This window comes from Globicephala melas, chromosome 4, assembly GCF_963455315.2.
Source record: "Globicephala melas chromosome 4, mGloMel1.2, whole genome shotgun sequence".
Lineage (NCBI taxonomy): Eukaryota > Metazoa > Chordata > Mammalia > Artiodactyla > Delphinidae > Globicephala > Globicephala melas.
In genome coordinates, this window is record NC_083317.1 from 86705775 (window position 1) to 86730366 (window position 24592).

At 36.9% G+C, this 24592-nt stretch overlaps 1 protein-coding gene across 10 annotated transcripts in view; it reads left to right on the top strand.

Annotated features, from left to right (window-relative positions):
- PEX5L (peroxisomal biogenesis factor 5 like) overlaps positions 1-24592 on the top strand; it is a 250898-nt gene that overhangs the window by 44060 nt on the left and 182246 nt on the right. For 6 of the 10 annotated variants that reach the window (XM_060298390.2, XM_070045479.1, XM_060298384.1 and 3 more), the window contains exons 1-2: positions 15056-16089; positions 17574-17645. The exons of the other annotated variants lie outside the window; for them this stretch is intronic. In XM_060298390.2, the coding sequence (XP_060154373.1) occupies positions 15997-16089; positions 17574-17645 (165 nt within the window). In that variant the 5' untranslated portion in view covers positions 15056-15996. Of the gene's footprint in view, positions 1-15055; positions 16090-17573; positions 17646-24592 lie in introns of those variants that run through there. 10 annotated transcript variants of the gene reach the window in all.

Below are 24592 nucleotides of genomic sequence, written 5' to 3' on the forward strand. Positions count from 1 at the left end.
TCTAAAAGGGATAAATTGACTTTGTTTATCATTATTAAAGAGAAGGAAAATAAAAGCTAATTTTCCAAGGGCAATTGTTCTACCACCTCAGAACAAGTTTACATTCTTTCTATTATATCAGTGGTTTTCAAACTTTTGTCTCAATGTCCCCTCTGTACTCTTAAAAAATATTAAAGACCCCAAAGACCTTTTGTTTATATGGATTATATCTATTTGTATTTACTGTATTAAAAAAGACTATGAAAAATTTTAACTTATTAAATCATTGAAAAATAACAATAAAACACTCATTGCTAACACCCATAACATTTTTTTAACTCTATTTTAAAAAAATAGAAATTTTGGTGAGAGGCATAGCATTGTTTTACATTTTTTGCAAATTTCATTAATATAAGGGCTTAATAGAGGAAAACTGAATTCTCCTATCTGCTTCTGCAATTAATCTGTTGCAATTTGGGGGGTTGAAATATAAAAGGAAAAATTTGTCTTCATACAACTATACAGTTGGGAAAGGAAGGAGTATTTTAATAGCCATTTCAAATAATTATGAAGTCTTTGATGCTATATCAAAACTTGACATGTTATTTCTTAAAGTTTAGTAGCACTGTGGCATTTTCAGTTATATCAATAAACTTTGTGTACTTTTTATATTAAAATCCATTGTTTTTCCTTACACTTTGAATGGATCTTTAATTCATGCACAGTTTTGATAACATGCCATGTATCTGTCACTTGGAAAATGTTAGTTCACTGAGTTATTCATATCTTCCAAATGTTGCCATACTTCATTATATAATATCAGAAATGCTTCATTAATGTCACTGAGCTCATCAGGAACATCTTTAACTATCTGGAAGTTATCAAGTTCACAGTGGCAGATACAAGTTTCCAAAATTCTAACTTTCATTGAAAGCTTGAATTTTGGCAACAAAAATTAGCTGTTCTCCTTGCAAGACTCTGTTCATTTATTTGGGGGGAAAAAATGTAAGATTTCCAGACCTAAGTAACCATAGTTTGTCTGTCAGTCATTTTTTTCAAGTAAAAATGCTATTTCATTTATTTTAAACTGGCCAGTTCAGTTCCCAACAAGTACAGTTTGGTGCCACCACCTTGATTCTTACTAAGGTGCTAACAGTTTTACCCACTGTTGCCTTTGCACCATTAATGCAAATGTCAACATAGCAAAAATGGTAAATAACATTTTCGTACTATTATGAAAAATCGTTTTAACGTCACAGATCACCTGAAAGAATCTCAGAAACCACCAGGGTTCTATGGACAACACTCATGAACTAGCATTGCTTCTTTTTTGTTGTTGTTGTTGTTGATTTCCCTATACACTGCTAACCCCTGGGTATTAACCTCTTCAGATATTTGCCAGACCAGGTTAAAAATTCTGTCTCGTTTTAACCTGTAATTTTTACATATGTTTTTGGTCACATATTCTTTTTTTTTTTTTTTTTTACATCTTTATTGGAGTATAATTGCTTTACAATGGTGTGTTAGTTTCTGCTTTATAAGAGAGTGAATCAGTTATACATATGTTCCCATATCTCTTCCCTCTTGCATCTCCCTCCCTCCCACCCTCCCTATCCCACCCCTCCAGGCAGTCACAAAGCACCAAGCTGATCTCCCTGTGCTATGCGGCTGCTTCCCACTAGCTATCTACCTTACATTTGGTAGTGTATATATGTCCATGCCTGTCTCTTACTTTGTCACAGCTTACCCTTCCCCCTCCCCATATCCTCAAGTCCATTCTCTAGTAGGTCTGTGTCTTTATTCCTGTCTTACCCTAGGTTATTCATGACATTTTTTTTTCTTAAACTCCATATATATGTGTTAGCATACAGTATTTGTCTTTCTCTTTCTGACTTACTTCACTCTGTATGACAGACTCTAGGTCTATCCACCTTATTACAAATAGCTCAGTTTCATTTCTTTTTATGGCTGAGTAATATTCCATTGTATATATGTGCCACATCTTCTTTATCCATTCATCCGATGATGGACACTTAGGTTGTTTCCATCTCTGGGCTATTGTAAATAGAGCTGCAATGAACATTTTGGTACATGACTCTTTTTGAATTTTGGTTTTCTCAGGGTATATGCCCAGTAGTAGGATTGCTGGGTCATATGGTAGTTCTGTTTGTAGTTTTTTAAGGAACCTCCATACTGGTCTCCATAGTGGCTGAACCAATTCACATTCCCACCAACAGTGCAAGAGTGTTCCCTTTTCTCCACACCCTCTCCAGCATTTATTGTTTCTAGATTTTTTGATGATGACCATTCTGACTGGTGTGAGATGATAGCTCATTGTAGTTTTGACTTGCATTTCTCTAATGATTAATGATGTTGAGCATTCTTTCATGTGTTTGTTGGCAGTCTGTATGCCTTCTTTGGAGAAATGTCTATTTAGGTCTTCTGCCCATTTTTGGATTGGATTGTTTGTTTTTTTGTTATTGAGCTTCATGAGCTGCTTATAAATTTTGGAGATTAATCCTTTGTCAGTTGCTTCATTTGCAAATATTTTCTCCCATTCTGAGGGTTGTCTTTTGGTCTTGTTTATGGTTTCCTTTGCTGTGCAAAAGCTTTGAAGTCTCAGTGGTGAAAAACTGAAAGCATTTCCACTAAGGTCAGGAACAAGACAAGGTTGCCCACTCTCACCACTCTTATTCAACATAGTTTTGGAAGTTTTAGCCACAGCAATCAGAGAAGAAAAGGAAATAAAAGGAATCCAAATCGGAAAAGAAGAAGTAGAGCTGTCACTGTTTGCAGATGACATGATACTATACATAGAGAATCCTAAAGATGCTACCAGAAAACTACTAGAGCTAATCAATGAATTTGGTAAAGTAGCAGGATACAAAATTAATGCACAGAAATCTCTAGCATTCCTATACACTAATGATGAAAAATCTGAAAGTGAAATCAAGAAAACACTCCCATTTACCATTGCAACAAAAGAATAAAATATCTAGGAGTAAACCTACCTAAGGAGACAAAAGACCTGTATGCAGAAAATTATAAGACACTGATGAAAGAAATTAAAGATGATACAAACTGATGGAGAGATATACCATGTTCTTGGATTGGAAGAACCAACATTGTGAAAGTGACTCTACTACCCAAAGCAATCTACAGATTCAATGCAATCCCTATCATACTACCACTGGGATTTTTCACAGAACTAGAACAAAAAATTTCACAATTTGTATGGAAACACAAAAGACCCAGAATAGCCAAAGCAATCTTGAGAACAAAAAACAGAGCTGGAGGAATCAGGCTCCCTGACTTCAGACTATACTACAAAGCTACAGTAATCAAGACAGTATGGTACTGGCACAAAAACAGAAATATAGATCAATGGAACAGGATAGAAAGCACAGAGATAAACCCATGCACATATGGTCACCTTATCTTTGATAATGGAGGCAGGAATGTAGAGTGGAGAAAGGACAGCCTCTTCAATAAGTGGTGCTGGGAAAACTGGACAGGTACATTTAAAAGTATGAGATTAGAGCACTCCCTAACACCATACACAAAAATAAGCTCAAAATGGATTAAAGACCTAAATGTAAGGCCAGAAACTATCGAACTCTTAGAGGAAAACATAGGCAGAACACTCTATGACATAAATCACAGCAAGATCTTTTTGACCCAATAAAAACAAAAATAAACAAATGGGACCTAATGAAACTTCATAGCATTTCTTCTTAGGTGTTAAAGGCATGCTTCATTCTGATGATCTTCTGGACTTCTTAAACTTTAACAAAAACTCTTAATGTAAGGTGGATTTTGATATGTAAGATAGATATGAATGTGTGTTAACATGAAGATATTCACAATATATTGTTGAGTAAAAAGCATAGTTTAGTATTTATACTATTGGGCTAGCCAAAATGTTCATTCAGTTTTCTCCATAAGATGGCTCTAGTAGCACTTAGTTGTCTTTAACTTCATTAGAAACAATTTTGCTAGATTGTATGTGACAGCTGTCATATCAGTGTGCATTTAAAAAAAGACTTCTCAAAATTGGTGAATTTTTGTGTAGCCATTTTAATATTGAAGATGGAAGAAAAAACCCAACATTTTTGGCATATTATGCTTTATTATTTCAAGAAAGGTAAAAACACAACTGAAACAAAAAAAGATTTGTGCAGTATATGGAGAAGGTGCTGTGACTGATCAAACGTGTCAAAAGTGGTTTGCGAAGTTTCGTGATGGAGATTTCTTGTTAGACGATGCTGCACAGTTGGGTAGACCAGTTGAAGTTGATAGCTATCATAATTAAAATATTGGGAAATGTTATACCATGTGGGAGATAAGCGACATACTCAAAATATCCAAATCAAGCATTGAAAATTATTTGCACCAGCTTGGTTCTGTTCATCACTTTGATGTTTGGGTTCCATTTAAGGTAAGCGAAAAAAACCTTCTTGACCATATTTCCACATGCAATTCTCTACTTAAGCATAAAGAAAACAGTCCATTTTTAAAACAGATTGTGACGGGTGATGAAAAGTGTATACTGTACAAGAATGTGGAACAGAAGAGATCGTGGGGCAAGTGAAATGAACCACCACCAACCACACCAAAGGCCGGTCTTCAACCAAAGAAGGTGATGTTGTGTATATGGTGGGATTGGAAGGGAGTCCTCTATTATGAGTTCCTTCCAGAAAATGAAACAATTAATTCCAACAAGTACTGCTCCCAATTAGACCAACTGAAAGCAGCACTTGACGAAAAGTGTATGGAATTTGTCAACAGAAAACACATAATCGTCCATCAGGATAACGCAAGACTGCATGTTTTTTGATTACCAGGCAAAAACTGTTACAGCTTGGCTGGGAAGTTCTGATTCATCTACCGTATTCACCAGACACTGAACCTTCAGATTTCCATTTATTTCGGTCTTTACAAAATTCTCTTATTGGAAAAAATTTCAATTCCCTGGAAGACTGTAAAAAGCACCTGGAACAGTCCTTTGCTCAAAAAGATAAAAAGTTTTGGGGCTTCCCTGGTGGCGCAGTGGTTGAGAGTCCGCCTGCTGATGCAGGGGACGCGGGTTCGTGCCCCGGTCCAGGAGGATCCCACATGCCGCGGAGCCATGGCCCGTGAGCCATGGCCGCTGAGCCTGTGCGTCCGGAGCCTGTGCTCCGCAACGGGAGAGGCCACAGCAGTGAGAGGCCCGCATACTGCAAAAAAAAAAGATAAAATGTTTTGGAAAGATGGAATTATGAAGTTGCCTGAAAAATGGTAGAATGTAGTGGAACAAAATGGTGAATACATTGTTCAATAAAGTTCTCGGTGAAAATGAAAAATGTGTCTTTTATTTTTTCTTAAAAACTGAAGGCACTTTTTGGCCAACCCAATAAATCCACTTTTACGTCATAAAAATACATTTGTGTATATATACATATATATGAGCGTATATATTTATACACATATATATGTGTACATCTGTGTATAAATATTGGGGGATGACATCAACAAGAGAGAATAAGAGTGTTTAGGAGTAATGGGAGTTGTTAATCTTTTCCTTTTTGCTATAAAGCAAAAGGATTTCATTAAATGTTTACTGAGCATCATTAATGTGATAAACACACTTCTGCACTTAAAAATTTTTTTTTAGTGTTTCTTATAAGGAGAAGCTTCTGTTTTTATAATCTTAAAAAGCTTTGTCCATGTGGGGCACAGTCCTATATCCATGGCAATTCAGCTGTTCCTTTTACTGGAGCCTCACTTCATCTCTAAAATCCTCACACTCGCCTACCCAGGACGATTTTGCAAGAGTGCAGAGTTTTTTAAAGACTCTTTATTAAAGTCTACATCTACTTCCAAAGATGTATTTAAATTAATTGAGCTGCAGCCAGCCTCTGTCTCTCAATACTGTGTTATCAATATAGTGTTCACTTCAGGTATTAATTGGAGATTGCAAGAAAAGTCTTCAAAGAGCCCCTACAGGGCTCTCAAGTTGATATAAGCTTCATGCTCTTTTTCACTAAAATTTCTCTGCTCTGTATTGTTCAAGGAGTCTTTCTCATTGTCTCTTTATAATTTTGTGACGACCTCCATAATACAAGCATCTAAGATTTGGGTTTGATTCCTGAAGAGGAAAAAAAGGAAAAATGCAAAGGTTAGAACTGATGGAAGAAGATCTATATTCACTGGGATGCTGTGGTCTTATAGAAAGAAGTCTGTTCTGTAGCTCTGAGGTTTGCTTACATGTGAATATCCTTCAGTAGTTTGCATGTAACGTAATTATTTTTAAATATAAATAACAAAGGAGTGTCTCATTAAGTTGCGAGAATCCCCAAAGAAACTTTGAGGAGGAAGATAAATATTGTGATTGAATCTACCTTACTCTACCTCACCTTACTCCAGCTTCCCCCCATTATAAAGTTTTATCCTCTGACAAGTTAAAAACAAGTGAAATGCAATGGAAGCAATGAGTAAATACATTCCTTTTCAATATTTTATACTCCCTGGGCAGTTCACTTCTTGGGTTTGCATAAAGAATTCCTGTTGTTGATGTCCAAAATCACAATAAATCCTTCTAGTTGTTCTGCAGTACTGAAAAATTTTGCATTGTATTTTTTTAAAGACTCCCTTTGTTTTTGTCAAATAGCAAGAAACGAAAAGAAAAGTTTAGATATTGCTTTAGAACTTTACAGAGTGCAAAAATATCCTTCATTAAATGCAAAATGTTTTTCTATATTAGTCAAAATATATTCTCTCTTTCTCTGTAGCTATCAATCTCTGTCTCTATCTCTCAAAAGTTTTTTTGTTTCATCGTACTTTTCCTAAAATAATTTTACATGTTACCAAAATAAGTGAGTGCCTAGCATGTGTTGTTTGTAGGCCCATTCACTGCTAATTTAATCCCCGACTACAGAAAATACAGATGCTTTTATCACTTATAGTTGCCAGTATTGAAAAAGTAATCTTATGGTACACAAAGTGATGAATTAAGCATGTCAGAATTAGTGTGTGGTCAGCTCTCAACTAACAACACACCAGTTGTAAAAGACTCCATGGCTGACACACACTGACCACTTTAGTGGCCCTCAGCTGCTCTCCTTGCTCCACTCTTCTTTCCTCCAATCCATTTCCCACACTTAAGCCAGAGTAGGCCTCCTAAAGCACAGATTTGATAATGTCACTCTCCTGCTTAAAACCCTGCGTGGCTCCACATTGCCTTTAACATAAAGATGTGATTTAAGACCCCACCTTCCTCTGCAGCCTCATCTGAGATCACCCTCCCAAAACCCAACTCTGCTTCAGCCACACCGTCCTCCTTTCTGATGTTAGAAGACCCTGCCACCTCCTAACTTTGGTCTTCCCTCTGTATGCCCTCTCTTCCACCTGGATGGCTTGTCCTCATCATTCAAATCCCAGTGTCTCTTCCAGGCATCCTCTGATCTTTACACAAAGTGAAGTCCCATGGTCTCCTTCACATCTCCAGACTCCTCTGTCATAGGTTCCTCACAAGTTTATAACTGCTTGCTTAATTACCTCCTTTCCACTGTAGGCATCGAGCTTTCCGAGACCAGGGGACCACACCTCCCTTGTGGGCTCTAGAGCCCGAGATTTCAGCACATTCATAGTGGATGATCAAAAATACTTAGAGGATGAGTGAATAACACAGCCCCTGACCTCAGGAAGCTCAAAATATAGCGGTAAAATAGACCAAAAATATGGCAAAATCTATTCCATTATCACCTTAGACATGACACCCAAGTCTCTTTTATTGAAAAAAAAATTGATATTTTGAATCTATAGAATGTATTAAAAATAAAAGTTTAGTAATATACTTTTATTGTAAAATACAATGTATATAAAATGTTTAAAGTAGTACGAGAACAAAATGAATATACTCCATACTTATGCCAAGGAAAAATAAATTACCATATTTGAGAAGCTCCCTCTATCCCTTATCTCATCACCAAATAAGGGAGGTTTTATAGTTGTTTATTTTTTGAAAACCATTTCTTTCTTATCAGCTGATTAAGTCATATGGAATTTCCTGTAAAAATCAACAAAGTGCAAAAAATGCCATGTGTATTTGTATGCATTTGTGCTTATTTTTGGATGTCATATTTTCTGAAGACGTCAGGAGTGATCCACTACCTATTACTCTTTTTGTGATTACTATCACATAACTGTATTAACTGAATCTAGCATGCCTAGTGCTAAAAGGTTGATCATGCATCAACATGAAGCAACCCTTGTTCTAAATTAATACGATTTTGTCTAAACAAACTCATGAAGTATTTGCACGTCTGACATTGTCACACACTCTACCTTGCATCTTCCCAAGTTAAAAAAAAATTGCCTCGTAACTCAAATATACAGTTTCTAGCCATCAGACTCCTTTTTACTTGAGCCAAGGATTCAGAGGATACTTGATCTCAGGTGGTTGGTGACAATACTTTATATAAATAAAACTATGTAAACTTTGCCTTTCATTCTATGCCACTTTATTTTTCCCCTCATTAGCAGTAATACTTTCTATATCAAGCAAGGTGTTAGTTGACGTTTGTCAAAAAGTTGTGTGTGAAGGGCTACATGTCCCCTGGACTCTGCTGTTTTAATCTTTTAACTGATTGTCACATGTCCAGTGGATAAATGAGCTGTCCATGGCCCAGATCTTTCTTGCACCTGTACATCCTGTGGCTTAGAAGAGCTCCCTGCACAAGTAATTGCCCAGAAGCCTTTATCCATGACAAAGATGAATGGGAACCCAGACCTGCCTACCTTCTAGGGATTTCCATGTCTTATCTATAATGTTGTCATCAATGAATTTATAAGCCATTGCAGAAAAGGGATGAACAAAAGAAGCCATCAGGAGACTGATGGAGAAATGATGAGAGCTGTAGTGTTGTATTAGGATTCCTGAGGTTATCAAGGCCACGGGGGAGAGCCCAGAGGTAAGAGTATTGGGCTATACCTCCAGGGAATATCACTCTCAGGAAGAGGAAAGATATATTCTAAGCTGTTGTGGCTGTGTGTAGATTCATATGAAAAAAAATATCCTCAAGTTATGTTAGCTATAATTTTTAAAAAGCTGGTTACAAGTCAATGAGTCACATAGATGTAGCTTAATGGTAAACAACTTTAACTTTCTGCATAGATTTTCTGGCTGAAGCACAAACTTTGGGTTGACACTTGTCAGAAACAAAATTTCATAGACAAATTTTTCTCAAGCACTGTCATCAGTGTCATCTATGCATCATAGAGGCATAATATACCTGGCAAACAGAATGCTTATAGAGGCAGCAAGTTTTTTCTTTCCTTTTTATTAAAATTAAAAGATTGCTGTTTTCTCTCACAAAGACATGAAATCATCATGTCCAGATCAGTGGTTATAAAGAAGTCATTAGCAGGTGTGCGATGCCAGGTGCACCAACCAAGTGCACCAGTGAGAGGGAAAAGGAGCCACCGGAGAGGCCAGTGATAAGTACTGTTTTTTATTTTGGCGTAACACGCTTCTAGCCCCCGTCTGGTAGGGCCAATGCATATAACAACAAGAAATCATGTCAATAAGGATCAGAAGCAGAGCATCAAGTAACAGTTTGAGTTCTAAAGAGATTATTTCTTATTCTTCTCAAGCTGCAAAAATATAGAATACATAGTTTGTCTTCTTATTAGTTTTTTGGGGGAAAGGAGACTTTTTATGTGATAGTAGTGTTTATTTACCATTTGAGGATCCAAAATAATGGCAGTTCTCTCAGGCCCCTTACCTGTCTTACACCAACAAGCACTCCAGCACTGCTCTTTGAGTGATGACAGGTAAAACTGCCAAATGGGAGTGCTTTTAGTTTCACCTTGCCTTGGAAATAGCGGAAATAGCACCAATACCACATAATGCCAAGAAATCTAGTAGACTGAAATATATATCATTTTTCAATCATCTTCAGCAGGCAGGAAACAATTTTTATGTATCAGTCATTACATGATATACCACTGCATTTACAGCTTCAAGAGCCTAGTCTAGAGGAGATGAGAAAATGATTTTTGTAGAGACAAGAACCTTTCAGATGAAAGAATTGGACTCAGAATTTTCCTGTTAAGTAGGATATCATTTTTTGTTTGTTTTTCTTCTTTGAATGTGGTTTTGTTTGGTTTTGGAAGTGAGGGAGGGTTAAGAAGAGTGTATTTATTGTCCTCAAAGTAATGTGGAACATTGCTGCATCTGACATAACTGAAATTTCAAGTTTAAATTTTGTTTTCTGCCTACTTAATCTCAATAAACCACCCAAGTACTGTACTATTCCTTAGAGCATATGTAACCCCTCTGAGTAGCCATTAGCCATCTTAGCCCCGCCTGAGTCTTGCTACTTTTGTTGGATGTACCAGAGGTAAATACTTACTGCATAGCCCAGAGTAAAGTGAAGTTATTTTCAGAAAACACTGATGATCAAAGAATATGAAATTAAGGACGACGATTAATATCAGTGGGAACTGCCTATCACACCCTGTATTCGTCTCAGAAAATTGAGTTGTTTGATCACTTGTTTTTGACTGAGAGCTATAAAAATACCAGCCCTTTGATCAGAAATCCTCTTCCCTAATCTTAGTGATAGGACCTATCACTAGTACTAGAAATGCAGTTCGCTGATTTGCTTTTCAAATGAAAGTAATGATTTGCTGTAGGGTTAACACATCCTAAACTTTTAGTGCTCTTATTTTGGAAGCTTACTAAACCAATGGTTTTGTTTTTGAGTTTTAAAATTAAATTAAATTAAATAAACCTTGGAGGAAAGAATCTGTAAAACTGTGATAGTATGTACTATATGTACTATACTTTAAAAATAGTATATACTATATGTACTATACTTTCCCAATTAGTCTTAGCCTTAAAATCAGCAGATAGATGGACAGATATGCAAAAAGCAAGTATAGTAAAATGTTAGTGGTAGAATCTAGGTAGTAAGTTTACAGATGCTCACTGTAAAATTCTTGTAAATTTGCTGTATGTTTGATTTCTTATGATAAAATATTGGAAAAGATATGTAAGAAGGTGCATACCTAATACTGAACTTGTGTTCTTGAGAAAATGTCATCGTACAATGACATAAGATTGAGCAACCCAATGGATATTTATGTTGGAGAATTCTCATCTTTGAAAAACCTGGAAAATAGAAAATATTCTAAGAAGCTTTAAAACTCTTCAGGTTATTTTCTTATAGACCAAGAGCCACTCTAAAGATAGGAAAGGCAGCATTAAGGAGGGTCTTCAAGACTATAGTGAAAATTATAATGTGCACCACTGCCATTTTATTGTTCAACTAGTAAGTAACTGGAATATCTATTTTCCCAATTACACTTAGCCTTAAAATCAAAAAATAACTAAATATCTGGTCATATGCATATGACTTAAAACATGGTTTAAAATACATCAACATATTTGTTGTGCTTACATTTCTTTTTTCACCCAGCAATATATCTTTAGGACAGAGTTTGATTACCATATGTTATGTTTGCTCAAGCCTGGCCCGAAACTAAAAAATTACACCCTGTGGCTGTTTTGTTTTTCCATAACATCACAGTTGGTGGGGGGAGAACACAATTGTGAATGTCTTTAAAAAAGAAAAAAAATAGTTCTTGAAAAATGCCAAGTGTAATAAGCACCTCTGCAAATAATTCTCTGTAATGAATTTCCCCTTCAGAAGGTTGATTTCCTCCATCTATGAGAAAAATAAAAGATCTGCAAATTGTCCTTTTAATTGGTAAGGTGACTACTTTCTATTTAAAAGGTCTGTCCAGGCTTATGTCCTAAATGGAGAAACTCTCAAGCTTTTATTTCAAGTCTTTGGGGAGAAACTCCTCCCTCGTTTTCTGTTTTCTCCTTTCATTGTTTCTTTGGCTCCCACAGCAGTGGTGTTGGTAGATGTGCTGACACTGCAGATCTTTTAAAAAAAGAAGGGACATGGGACCAAAATATCAAAAACTGAAAGCTAATATTATAAGGGAGAGTGAAGAGGAAAGGGACATATTAAATACAATAAACAAAACATCCACTTCGCCATCCTACCACACTGGCCACAAGAGACAGAAGCAATAACTGTACCATGAAACTTACATTTAAAGAAAAAAAAAACTAGTATTTATCCCTCCAGAAACATATTAAAGGAAGGGTAAAGCCCTGACCCAGTCGCTTTTCTGCAAAGTAGACTTAAAATGAGTCTTTTCTATTGGCAATTGTATAGATCTCTCAAGCAATCATATTTTGTTTTCTTTCTTATTATTATTATAAAAGAAATTCATTCTTATTCCAAAAAGAACTGCCAAGTATAAAGAGAACACACAAATCATGCATAATTCCATCGCCCAGAGAAAAGGATTTTTAATATTTGGTATATATCCTTCTAGATTTTTCTTATGTAAATATATACCACAAAATTGTAAATTTTGAAAGAGAAACATGCAGTTTTTCTCCAAAAGCACTTTGTTCTTACTTTCTTGCTTCACGAATTATTCCCCTTCACCCTCTGGTATCTACATTTTCACTTTCATTACTGCTCCTTCTTGAACTATGAACATACTCAATACCTTTACACAAGGAAATGGGGGAAAAACTATAACTTTCCTAGTATTCTCACTCTGTATTTTTTGTCTTTTCACTAGCATTCTTGATCCTCTTTCTCTCTCGCTCTTTTTTTTTTAAGCTGTGGCATAAGAACACTTAAGATGAGATCTACCACCTTAACAAATTTTCCCCTTTCCCTTTTTATTCAAGTTTTCTAAGGGAAAATAAGTCCTCTCTCACCCTTACCACCAATATATTCATTAATTTACTCTAATCTTGGTTCCACCTTCACTAATTCTTCCGTTCCTAACATCCTTGATGACTTCCAAAATGCCAAATACAGTGAAAGTGTGCAGTTCTCCTTATTTAACCTTTCATCAGCATTTGACACCATTTATGACTTGTTTTCCTTGGACTGCATTCTGGTTCTCCTCCTAAACCTATGGCCACTCCTATTCTGCCTCCTTCACTGGGTTCTTTTCTTTGGCCCATTCTTTAAATGTAATGATTCTCCATGACTCCAGCCTTAGTCCTCTTCTCTTCTGACTCTACATTTTCTTTTTTAATGAGTTCAACCACTCCTACAATTTTAATTATCCCCATCAATCCATATGTCTTGCCGTATCTCTCTTCTAAAAATATAGATCCATATAACCAAGCGGCCAGCTGGATCTTTGCACTTGGATGAACTTTCCACAGACACCTAAAACTCAGCAAGTATCTTCTTAGCACAGTATGTGCTCCCCCCTCTCGCTGATATCCTATTCACCTGGTGGCAACACCGTGTAACAGCTGTAACGGTGTAAATAACAACAAAGACATTTCTGAAAATACATGATACAGACCTGACCACTGAAAGAAGTAATATTTGCATTTATTTTGACATCTATAGTCAATCATAAGTTGCATTTGGGACTAATTCATACAGTTAGTTCTAAAAAGGGCTGCTAGAGAATTTGATAATTAGGAGGCCATTGGTGACCGTCAAGAATGCAACTATAGTAAATTGCAACCTGATTGTGATTGGTTTAGAAGTGAAGAGAAAGGAAGGAACTATGGCTAGTGAGCACGGACCACTCTTTCAAGCTTGATGGTAAAGAGATAAGAGAGATTAAATGAATGTCATTAGGGGAAAGCAGATGTGAGGAAGTCGTCTTTTAGAACAGGGAAAACTGAGCAGTTTTGCAGGCTGCAGGAAGGAAGGCGGTCGTGAAGAAGGGATTGAAGGTAGGAAAAATAAGAAGATAGGAACTGAATACTGACAACCACAAAGGGAGTAGGAAGGTCTTTGCTTCTTTTGTGTATATTATTATTCTTCATTAACATTTGCTTAAATAAATTCAGGTCTACTATTTATCACATTGCAGTATTAAATAAGTAATAGTCATAATATTTTTTGTAATTTTATATGCAAACCTTTATATTTATTTTGACATCTATAGTTAGGCAAAAATTGTCATTGAGGCTAATTTGTACAATTAATTAAATCATGTGTTCCTTTTCCTTTTCAAAACTTCCCTTATATATTCCATTCCTAGTGAGTATGATGAATCCTCTTAATTCAACCCATATACAACTAGTAGCTTTCAGTTAAAACTCTTACTTTTTCATAGACTCATAACTCTTATTCTAAAATGAACATTGGGTACTTCATTTGTCAGGTCTCTATCCCATCAAATTTTATTATTGTTTTGTTACTTACTTGCAAATTTTCCTTATATAATACATTCTATGTCTGTGGCCATATATGGTTTTCCTATACAGTTTCCAAGTTTTATGGTTTATTTAGTTCAAGTGAATAAACCCAGCTTTCTGTTTCACTTTTGTGGAGGTAGATAGGGTCAAGGAGAGCTGGTGGAACATTTACAGAGAGGAAAGATTACCAGTTAGGCTCGATGTTCCTAAGAAAACAACAGCTCTGATTCAGTGGTATTAAAAATTTGGCAGTACTAAAAAATAACTAGATAGTTTTCCTACCAGTTACTCAGAAAGGGTTCATAATGTGTGAGGGAGAGGGGAGATACTGTGTTTGGAGTTTCAGAGACTGGACACTTATCCTGAGCTGAAAGCTTCTCACAGGGAGGTGGGCATTCTCAGCAAATGATGACTATTTCCTTCCTTTCCTCACTTCTCCCACCTCGAGGTCCTCACTGTTTTAGCTTCACTGCACTGATGCTCCCTCCTCAGCTGCACTGTTTTAGCTCCACTGCACTGACGCTCCCTCCTCAGCTGCACTGTTTTAGCTCCACTGCACTGATGCTCCCTCCTCAGCTGCACATAGGGGAGCAGTGCACAAAATCGGCTCTCCACAAGCAGCATGCTCAGGCTGAGGTGGACAGGGGCCTAACCTTACTGCCTCAGTTGAAATCCTCAGCCCCAGTGGCTGCCAGGGGAGGTGGGCGGAGCACAGGAAGTGATTACCCTCGGGCTTCTCCTCCCACAGAAGCCCTGCCTCCTCACGCTTGGACAGTGGGGAGGTTAGCTTTCTTTCTCCTTCTAGTTCAGTCCTTTGGCTAATGTGAGAGACCACGCAGAAACTATGGAGTTGCTTTTTGTGCTTGACAAAGTGCAGAGATAGAAGACAGGGATTCCCGGCTGGGAGGAGGGAGGAGAGCTGAAGACCCCGGCCTGGGCTGGCTGATCTAAGCAGTCAAAGTGGGAAGCTGAGTGCTTGAAAGAGGATTATACTCGCACTAGAAATAAGCAGTAAGTGAGCGAATAACCATTATGGCTTAGAAAAGACTTAATCCCCCTGGGTTATGGGGTGAGCTAGAAAATATTGCTTAACTCTAGAGTAAAACTGGAAGGCTTCTGACTCTGTGTACAGTTGTCTGCTGTTTGGAAAGTAGGGGCTTAAGAGCAAGCCCAGAGCCTCCCCCACTCTTGGAAAATGCCAACTTCTACTTAGCAATAGTTGGGGATATAATCTCATTCCCTAGCCTCTTCCTGGTAAAATTTAGTAATAAACCAGATAGGGAGTTGGGATTAAACTGGAAAAGTGGAATCTGGTATTGGCAGAAATGGCGATCTTGAATTACGTTCTGTGAATGCCGACATTGTTATATCTATTAGCAGTGATTTGCTAATCACAAGAAAGTCTGGGGCAGGACATTGAAAAGGGAGAATTGAAAGCTTTTATGACAGAGAAGCTGAGTAGTCCATATGCGTGAGATGAAATATAAAAATGTGTATAATAATAGATGGAAGGGTTTTTTGAGCATTAAACTAGAAAAGCAGTCAGGGAACATATACTTGGATATAAGCTAGAAAAGAAGAAATTTTAGTTTCAGTAATTTTTTGTGCAAACCCCAAATTTCACAATGTTTACAAAGTCAAGACAGTGATTCGGGGATACTTCGATTATTGTGGTACACTATAAATACTGCTGCTGGGCAAGATCTGTGGTTCTCTGGTCAGCAAGTTCTGGCAATGAAGCCACTGCCGCTGGTGCAAAGAATTCTGGGATGTCTGACAGTGATATGGATGGAAAGACCCACATTCCATCTCTACTTAATGTCCTTTTGTCCAGAAGTCGGGTCATGCACATGAGCTACTTGGTAAGTATACAGATCAATATTCAGAAAGGCATTTCTTAATGTTTTGCATTAGAGGGTCTCTGGACAATATCTTATGGCAACCAGTGTACTAAAGCAAAGTGGTAGGAAGGAAGTCCATCTTGATCAAAACCAACCTTGTTCTTTTTGTTTTCCATCAGTCCTGAAATGGAACCTCAAATGAGGACAAGAATAATAATAGAGAGAAATACTGTGGCCATCTGTTCTGTTCTAAGTGGTTAAACTCATTAATATATGAATGAGAATTCAGATTTTATTTATGCATCCTAGTACTTGAAGATTCAGAAAAATATCTTTATTACAGAAAAACAACCCACAAAAATAGGAGGTATGTTTATTGGAGAGGAAATATGGAAATCTGCTTTTGAAATGTTACAGGAGAAAAAACAGACAAGAATCGTTTCCCACAGTATAAAGAAGATTTATGTCATGTTCGCTGAAGGTTGTAATTCTTCCCCCAATGAGATGAGGATCCTAATATGACACAGTAGATACAAACATAAGAAATATTTTTAATTCCCTTAATTCTAGTTGATATAATTAATACCGAGAGCAAGAATTGCTTTTTTAAAAAATAATAACCTTGGATTACAGCTAATTATGTAGTGAATTTTCTTTTCTTTTTCTTACTGGTCCTCTATGAAGGTACTATGTTTCTGAAATTATGAAGAAGCAACTGTCATTCCAAATGATATTTCGTTTAACCATTGCACTGGGAGAAAGAAAAAGAAAAGACTCAGACGTATTATCTTTCTCCTGTAACACAACAGTAAAATGGTTGTAATGATCTATGTCCTTTTCTAACTTATGAAGTTATGAACTTTTGCTATGGGGAAGATAGATGGGGGAAAATGCCAATAAAATACATTTTTTAAAATGGTCCGTACCCTACCAACTTTTCAAACTACCTAATTTTGAAAATTATTTTACTTATCTTTTTAAAATTATTTCTGAGTTGTTTTGCCAATGTTAGTTTTCATCAGATTTATAAGCAAATACAGAAAATCTGAAAATTCGTTACCTGAGTGGTGTTATTCTTGCTTAGTCTTAAAAATATATAAAGGATTAAAATAAAACATTTAATAGTTGAAATCTTAAGCATAATATAATCACTAAATGCAGTTTCAATCTTTAAGAAAAATGTGCTGGGACTCTTTAAGGAGTTGCTTATTTATCTCAAATTATTAAAGAATCTTTTCTAAAAATATACAATTGAAGAAAGAAAGGAAGCATAACAATATTCAGAGAAGGATTAAAAGTATAATTTGGATGGGAGAGGCTAAGCAGAAGCCAGCAGTTTAATAAAGATATTTTCTGTTGTCCATGAGAGATTGGCATAAAGAATGATGTATTATGACAGTGAACAATGCTAAGAAAAGACTTTTATCTTTAAAAAGTATTAAGTGGGAATTAACATTATTAATGGAAAGAAACTAAATGATCATTTAAAATTATTCTTTCGCAAGAAAAGTAAAGAAAAAGGATATGGAAAACTAAGCAGTGATGAAGACCTGAAAATAATTGTTGATCAAAAGCAGGTAAGTGAATGCTTACATACATTTTCTAATGTTGCATTGTAGATTTTTGACAACTGAAGCCCTTTGAGCTTTCAGCCCTGCCCTGGAAGCTATATTAGCTTAGCTCATCTAACTGAGGCCTGCATAATAAGATAGATTTTGAAAGCAGCTAAGCCTCCTGTCTAACGCCTCTGATGCACTGACTTCTGCATGATGTCAACATGTATGTCCTGTATGTAAGAATGATGAAAAATAAAGCAGAACAAGATAAGAGAATTTTTGGAAATTAAAAGCCCCACTTAAAAAATGAAATCAGTACAATGATAATTTGTTGGAAAAAAATATTTAAATAAGAACCAGAAAGTAAATTATTTTGAAAATGAGAAATGCTACTATTAGTGTAAGACAATAAATATAAGTTAAGAGGACAGGGATATAAGACTTTAAAAAACTGAGAAGTTTAAACATATTGCCCAATTTACTTCCTCAGATTGTCTGCAGTAAATTTAGACACTTTTTTTTAAAAACAAACAAAAGAAGATATTTAATATTCTTTAATACTGCTTGTGATTTGAGAAACATCTAGCTTATATTTCATATGGGCCCATAAGGTGAAATGAAAACTGCTTAATATACCATAAACAATGACAGGTAATGGAAGGTATCCAACTCGTGCCACTGAATTGGCATTAGCCCTTAACGTCTTTGTTAATTATCAGGGAGACAAGATAACTGCACATCTATTTCATGTGTAAGTGGCTCTGATTCTGTTGTAAGCTCAGGTGGAGACAGAGAAATAATTCAAAGGAATCTGAGCAGATGAAGAAGTTAGAAAGAAGGCAGTCAGCAAGTTACAGAAAGCCAAGTTGAATTTAGACAGTTTCCTAATCAATCATGCAGTCTGTTTTGCATCGTGGTAATTGCATTAAAGGAGCCATTGTGTCTATTTCTGAAAAAAGGAAAAATGACCATCAGAAGATAGCAACCAGAAACAATTAACTTACCAACTGGCTTATTAGGCCTGGAATAATTAAAGTAACTGAAGTGGTCTTCTGGGGAAAACTGAACAAAGCATCTCCCCAGGAGGTGCAGAGTATGTCCATACTACAGGGTTCACTCAAACTACCTTCAAGTTTTTCTTGCCTTATCTTCACTCTCCTCCTGCTCCTGAGTAAACCAGGGTGGAAGAGTGTTGGATATGGCCCTGTGTTTCTACTCAGCGCCAAATTGTCAGTTCGGTTAATAAGATAAGTGGGACTGGAGCCTGAGTGCTCTGCTGGGCTATTAGCTATCATTTTAACTATGCCAGATTAATTACTTGGGGTGTGTGATCTCCATCTCCCATAGATCCTGTGCTGTAGACTAGCATTCTGATGAAAGGACTGGACCTCCCTGGCAAATGAACTAGTAAAATACAATTGAGTATATTATGAGAACATATATACCTATAAATTTCTCTATTAAAATTAAAAGTTTTACTTTTTATTTCTTCTTTAATCATGTAGAAGTTAAATTCCTACTGTTTTTGTACTTCTTTACTATCATTCTATCCCCAAAGCTGCTTTTGTTTTCTTTCTTTCTTTTCTTTAGTTTTTCCTAAAGCTTCTTTTTGTTTTAAGTGAATTTGGGGATTCAGAAAAGGGAGTCATTGTTCTTTTATTCTCGTGGCACTTTTCACAAAATTTATATTGTTGTGCCTAAACACATTTTATTAACTGTTTAGCAATCTTTTAAAAAAGAGAATGCACTTTCCTGCTTCTTCAGAAAATAACACTTTTCTTGCCTGGATCAAATGAGGGAGGATTCAGTTTCTCAGTCACTGTTGTCTCTGTAGTTATCATGTTTCCTCCGGTGCCGTTGGACCAGTTGGCACCAGTTGGCAGTGACCCAGCTTTGCTGAGTCATTCATGTCAAAACATGTCTCAAAAGATGAGTAATTATGAATATGAGTTGGCTTTGGTGTTTGCTGTTGGCAGTAAGAGTAGTCCTTCCTTTTGGGGAAGGTTTATTTGGTGTTGATGTAATGAACAAATCCTAGGTAGAAACAATGACAGCGTTGACATCTCGAAGAAAAATATTTGGGAAAACACTCTAATTAGTCTTTATAACACTACAAAAAAATTCTTCCTAAGTTTAAGAGATCAACTTTAAAAGTGTATGTGTGTTTATGTGTGGATGTGGTAAAACACTTTTTTCTAATAGTGCTTCGTCTCACAGTTGTTATATATATTTTGGCAGGGGGGAAGGAATCTTTATGTTCAATTTAGTCTTCCTGTGTCTTTTCAGAAACATGGTAGAAAATTGTTAGTCAATCTTCATATAATTGCAAAAAGCTTTAAATAAAATAGTTGGAGTGCTGTGAAGGGCAGAAGTCTACTAAGCTCATTTAATCTGTCATTCAGAAGCTGTTGCTCTACAAATGCTGTGCAAGCTATATGCCGTTTTATCAGTCCTGTGATTTGCCAGTCTTGTACTTCCACAGAAAGCCCACAATTTTGCTTATGTAAGCAAATTAATAGCAGAAGCAGCCCAGAGTATGAGGATTTTGTTCACTCTGGCTGCCCACATTCAAGGGGGTAAAAGGTGATTTCTGTGTTATTTCTACATAAGAAAAAGTAATTTTGGAAATGTGTAAGGTTTTCTTCTAAAAGGCAATATTGTGCTTCTCTTTTTGTGAAATTTGAGTGGCAAGATTTATTTGAGATACACATGAAAACATTCCAGAGAATTCTTAGATTAGTGTTGATGTCCTAAAGTAATAGGAGCTGCCATATAATATGTAATCACACACCCACGCACTTCTATAGCCATTTAAATATAAATGTATCACATTGGCACTGAAGTCCATATTCTCCAAAAATCCCTAGAGTTTTCAAATTTCAAGCATAGGAAAGTAATCAAAGGAAGCATTAGATAAAAATCTTTATACCTCTAAAACCCAGACATTTGATATAAATATATACAGATATTTCATTATGTGTATAATTATATAACATATATAATAGACATATATACAGTTATTATATACATATAATTATAATAAAATATATAAAATTAGTTCTATATTTGGCTTTCTAGAATAAATACATATTTAAAAGAAATTTTAAATATGGATTTTGGATTATTCTTATTATTTATTAAAATATTCTTTCCTGACTGGAAGGGGGTGCGTCTTGTTTAGGAATAGATTTCATGTACAAATGAATTTTCTTTGAAGTTGCTGAGATATCAGGGGTGGGAGTGGGGGAGTAGATGGTCAAGTACCTTGAGTAAGTGATTAAAAACATTAGCCACTTTGAATAAATTATAAATTAATTCTATTTTAAATTACTATTTTTAATTACAATAGAGTCAGTTTAACTCAAGGTTTGTGATATGTTCACCAAGATAGCTTTTTTTCTAAAATATTTTCAAATTCCAAGCAGACTTAAAGGAGGTAACCAAGGCTGACACAAAATTATAGAATATTATCACTATAAAGGGGATACACTTGTAGGTTCAAGCATTTTTCAAAATAGTTTTCACAGTATGTCATAGATTTAGTTGACTGTAGGACTCAGAGTTGCAGCTGCATATCTTTCAGTGCAATAAGGTGGGGAAATGTCAAATGTCAACCCATGACAAAGGGAACAAGTGTATATGGACCAGAACCATGGTTCTCAAGTTTTAGCAGCCTCAGAATCCTCTAGAGGGCTTCTCAGAACACAGATTGCTGGGCCCCACCCACCCCCCAGAGTTTCTGATTCTGCAGGTCGAGAGGTAGGGCCCAAGAATTTGGATTTCTAAGTCCTCAGTTCCCACTGCTGGTCCCAGACCATACTTTGAGAATGGCTGGGTCAAAGGAAATAACTCTTGCAGTTCTAAAGAGAAAAAGCATACGTATGACCTGTGATAAATTTGACATTCTTCAACTGGGCATTACCTCGAAACCTAAAAACTAGAATTCATAGACATCCAGTATAATGATGCTGAAAACAAGAAAATCACGGACATTTACAACTAAAGGTGCCTTAAAGACCCAGGTTTGCATCTGACTGAATTCCACTTAGTAGCCTTGTGTTCTTGTGGTAGTCTTGTGAGTTGAGGTGTTTCCTTATTTGTAAAATACTACTCTTCTCTTCCCAGCTCTTAGAGTTTCTCTAAGAAGATGAATTTATAACCATTATGTCATTTTAAGTAGCTAGTCATCACCACCTATTAGTCTGCTTGGCCTGCCATACAAAATATCATAGACTGGGTGGCTTAAACAACACAGATTTCTTTCTCACAGCTCTGGCGGCTAGAAAGTCCAAGATAAACAGACTGGCATGGTTGGTTTCTGGCGAAGGCTCTCTTCCTGACCTGTAGATAACCAACTTCTCACTTTATCCTCACATCCTCATATGGCAGAGAGAGAAAGAGAGAGAGAGAGAGAGAGAGCGCGCTCTGGTGTGTCTTCCTCTTTTTAGGGCCCCATTCTTGAGGCATCATTTAACCATTATCACCTCCTTGCAGGCCTGTCTCCAAATACAGACACATTAAGGGTTAGGGCTTCAACATGTGAATTTGGAGGGGACACAAACATTCAGTCCATAACACCACCACACAACCCCAATTCAGCAGACAGGAACATTGAGATCTAGAAAGGTGAATTGAGTTTCCCCTGAGTCCCTGCTTAGGTACACAGAGAGGACTGGAAGCCAGCCTTCCCTCCCAATGTGCAAGCCAGTACACCATCTATCATCCTATATAGCTCTCTGTGGTCGCCCATTACTGGTCATCCCATAGGTGGGCATTAAGAAGCTGTTTTGCTTCAGTACTCTAATTATATAAAATAACCGTCTACTAGGAAGTATCATAATTGGCCAGTATTTATTTATTGAACCCTCACAGGGATAATCTTTTCCACAAACACTCCTTAACAGTTTACTTCCCTCTTGGCCCCTATAGCTTATTAGGAGAGAAAAGTCCTTCAAAACAAATGTGCACAAAATTAGAGCTGAAGGGTGGTTGTTGCCATCCACTCACCCTTCCCGTCCCTACACAGCCTCCTCCAAGAGGGCCTTGACCAGACGTGAGAAGTACCATGGGGAGAGACAACACATACCTTTCTTAGCCCAAAACCCTTGTGAGAGTCTCCTTTTAAATTTGTAGGAGAAGCCCGAGCAGAAAGCAATGGAAACTAGAATTTCTGTGATTTTTCTCTAAAGAAAAAGAAGAGACAAAGCATCGCCACCCCCTTGTGTTTCCAGTAGCACATAAGCATTTGAGTAGGATTGTAATTTTATCCTAGTGGTCATTGTGGGAATGCATCCTAAAGAGGAGAATATAGGCCAACGTAAAAGAAAAATGGAAGAATGAGAAAAATAGATTAACAGGAAAAGATACGGAGCTTCCTTCTGCTGCCAGTTAGTGTGGTCATACCACCATCTAAGCAGCTGACCTGATTCTCGGACTCATAAATAGTAAAAGGAATGGGGGTGATATGTATCACTGCCTTGTTGTACTCAGCACCATCTGGCCAGTGCTTTTTTTGCCATATCAATATGGTGACTTAATTTAAATATAAGTCACATCCCATTTACCTCTGAGAAGGCTTCTAAAGCATGAGACCCTGTCTCTTGGCGTCACGTATAACACTCTCCCTGGGTACCTTCTTGGAACCCCATGTTGGCCACCAAGAACAGAAACCCCCTTTAGACTTGCAGAAAAGAAACAAGCTGGGCAGCCTGGAGATTCTGAAGCAGGATACTGTGAGACTCTGGAAGCACCAAACACATTATGCCGTTGTGGTTGCCCCCATTATGCTCACAGCAGACATAGGCTCATTAGCATTTTCCTCGGAAAGATTGATAGATGAGAAATGGTTCGATGAAAATAAGCCATATTTAGGTGTGATGAGAGAGGCCAAAGCTTTTCAAATTTGCTCTCTATCTGAAATCAGCATTGGAGTAAACAGAGATTCACTACTGTAGTCCAATCAGTGCCATCTTGTCAGCAAAGCTATTTATCATCAATAAATGTAGAAGGCAAGGGGAAAGTTTTGCACAAGGTTAAATAGAAAAATTACTGGGATAAAGGCATTTTTACCCATCTTTTATTCCTAAATATTACCTATTTGTGTCAAGTGATATGAAAATAGTTCTGAGTTACTGGTAATTGAGAAGGGGGTGAGGGGTGGAAATCACAGTAATGCAAAATATCTTACTTTATTTTTCCTTGTAAACTCACAATGCTGAGAGGTTTTTTTGGTTTTTTGAATTGATGCATTTCAATTTAGTATACTGATACCCCTAGGCATCACCTCTGACTCTAGGAAAAACAGAAAGGGCAGACCTAATATCTTAATTTCAGAGACTTCTGACACATTACTGAGATCTGAAGATAGAAGGCAAAAAAATGTAGAGGGTCGCTGTTTATAGAGTGACACAGGGGCAGGCAGGAGACACCTGAAATGAATGAAGTAGGAGGCCATCGTCCTAGTTTCTAGTCTTGGCTATGCCGCTTACTAAGCGGAAGACCTTGGAGTGAGCAATTTAAGTTCTCTGAGTTTCTGTTTCTTCATCTGTGAAGTGGAATAATACCATCTGGCTCAGATGTCTGTTGTGAGGTTCAAATGGGGATGCGCCTCTGAAGAGCCTTGTGTCCAGCTCAGCCTCCTTTGGTCAGAACCAAGTCTAGAATCCAGGACCACTGCTATTTTGTCTCATGCTCTTTCCATCAGCGGCTCACACTTCCTGAACGTTGAGTTGGTTGTTGCGTCACATTTTCACTTTGCTTATTCCCACTGTTTTCCTAGTAAGCAGTTTGCCTGCCTTCTGCAAGATACTGTCAGTTACTCTAGTCTGGTGCCCTTTCGGGGCTCCTGGCTCCTCTGCCACTGCTCGTGTTGGCCATTGTGAATATAGCAAAGTTGTTACACAGTGGTTAAGAGGGAGGCTTTCACAGTCAGGAATCTGAAGAAAACTGGCTACAGCCATGTAGTAGCT